Source organism: Magallana gigas, chromosome 2, assembly GCF_963853765.1.
Source record: "Magallana gigas chromosome 2, xbMagGiga1.1, whole genome shotgun sequence".
Classification (NCBI taxonomy): domain Eukaryota; kingdom Metazoa; phylum Mollusca; class Bivalvia; order Ostreida; family Ostreidae; genus Magallana; species Magallana gigas.
Genome location: NC_088854.1, coordinates 10,534,620 through 10,536,841, shown reverse-complemented (window position 1 = coordinate 10,536,841; position 2,222 = coordinate 10,534,620). Strand labels below are relative to the sequence as shown.

Sequence of the window (2,222 nt, the reverse complement as noted above, 5' to 3'; positions counted from 1 at the left end):
GTATGGTTTATTGTTTGTTATAGCATCTTGTTTGGGGGGGGGGGCATGAGCCTTGAGGACAAACAGTAAAATGGCTTTTTGTCTATTGGTGTGTAATTTTATTTTTCTGTAGAAGGATATAAAGAAAGATACATTTTTTCCCCTTGAAATTGGGTAGGTTCTGCCAATTTCCACCTCGAAATAGCAAAAAAAAAAAAAAAAGAACGTGCATAGTATTCCGGAAACTATATTTCCTATCATGATAGTTCTCTATTTAGCGTTACTATTATATTTCCAGTTTTAAAAACTTGGAAAACGTGCAATCGACGTGCTGTTTGATATGACTTTTTTCTAATTTGAAAGAGGTTATAAGGAAAAATTATTAATTTTCTTAATTGCCAGAATGTGTGATTTAATTTTGCCTCCCTCGCCTCAATGGTACTGTAGCAAAATCATCGATTTCAACACGAAAGGCGTTGTTGTATTTGGAGCAAGACACGATGTTTTCGTTTTGGATGCATCTATCATCCCACCGATCTATAAAGCACAATGTTGTCTTCACAAAGAGCGTATTTCATCCCTGGCTCTCAATGAGTCGAATGTTTGTTGTAGTGCATCTGAAGACGGGAAAGTGAAAGTATGGAGTATTGACAACCCCATGGAGGCCATCGCTGATCACAATACGCACAGAGTTAGTATTACTGGTATCGTTTAAGGGTTAAAAAAATTTCATTTACTTTGGAGTATTTTTAAAGTTCTAAATAAAAATTTTGAAGGTTCTGTATTAATTTGGCGGATATATGATTTATGACATGATAGTAATTTACTCAGTAGACAGCAATGGGTTATTGAAAATAACACTATTTTATCATATATTGTATCCATCACCCCCAAATGACATTCCCACATTTTTCATCTTGAAATTATATTTCCCTGCTAATGAGAACTTATGATTTTCTCAACCTGAAGCCCAATACTACATTGGATTCAAAATGATGACCATGTCACTGGTTTTCCAGAGTTTTTTTTTCTTAAAGGCTGAAGTATAAATGAATACTATGAGCCACATGCTTCATTGTATATTATACAGTGACAAGTTGTTCATAATTTAAACATATTGTAAATGGTATTGATGCATTTCCTATTCATGAAGTGAAGTTGAGAAATCAGGTTACACGTGTAAAATACTAAAAATAATTAAAGGTTTTTGTAGAATGTTGCAAATAGATTTCATATTATAGTAATGTTATAGATTTTAAATGATGATCACAAATATGTCTTTCAGGGTAAAATTAGTTGTATTACTTGGTCATCTGAGAACTCAGATGTTGTGGTCAGTGGAGATGATGGGGGTCAGATTATTGGATGGCAGTATCATGAAAACAGGACTGTATGTTACTGTCCTGAGTCAGCACCCATAGTCTACCTGGCATGCTCCAACCTCATAGAAACACAGGTGGCTATTGGGTTAGTATGTCAATATATATCAGTGTAGTAGGAAATGCTTTTTTAGCTCACCTGAACTGAAGGTTCAAGTTAGCTTTTCTGATCACCCATTGTCCATCATAATTCTGTAAACTTTTCACAGTTTTTACTTCTTTTCTTTAACCCCTAGGTCAAATTTTACCAAACTTGGAACAAAGCACTCTTATGGAAAGGGAACTCTAAACTATTAATATGGAGGGCAAAACCCTTTTCAAAAGGGAGATATTTGCAAAACAGTAAAAATAGGACATGGGTCTTTAAAAATCTTCTTCATAAGGACCACTGCATCAGAAATGCAAATGTTTACACCAAAGCTTGTATATTTAGTGAAGATTCTAAATTGTTAAAACAGTGACACCAGGACTAATACTGGGGCCCCAATAGGGGTTCAAAGTTTAATGTAGAAATACAAAGGGAAATTGTTTAAAAATCTTCTTCTCAAGAACTGCAATTCTACAGTTTGTGAGATTACTATGCAAGCATCCTCAAATAATGTTGATTCTAAATTGTAAAATTCCTCAAATAAATTCCTGAACCCCCCCCCCTCCCAAACTAATACTGGGATCCAAAAAGGGGGTTCAAAGTTTAACAGAAATATTAGACAAAATGTTTAAAAAAAATTTTCTCAAGAATTGCAATACTACAATTTGTGAGATAACTATGCAAGTATCCTCAAATAATGTAGATTCTAAATTGTTAAAATCATGACCCCCAACTAATACAGGAGATTACTATGCAAGCATCCTCAGAAAACATAA

At 34.0% G+C, this 2,222-nt stretch overlaps 1 protein-coding gene across 2 annotated transcripts in view; it reads left to right on the top strand.

Moving 5' to 3' along the window:
• Positions 1-284: 284 nt before the first annotated feature.
• Positions 285-2,222, top strand: part of LOC105327757 (gem-associated protein 5) — a 67,456-nt gene continuing 65,518 nt past the window's right edge. For both annotated transcript variants that reach the window (XM_066074967.1, XM_066074966.1), the window contains exons 1-2: positions 285-670; positions 1,265-1,446. In XM_066074967.1, the coding sequence (XP_065931039.1) occupies positions 383-670; positions 1,265-1,446 (470 nt within the window). In that variant the 5' untranslated portion in view covers positions 285-382. The remainder of the gene's footprint in view (positions 671-1,264; positions 1,447-2,222) is intronic.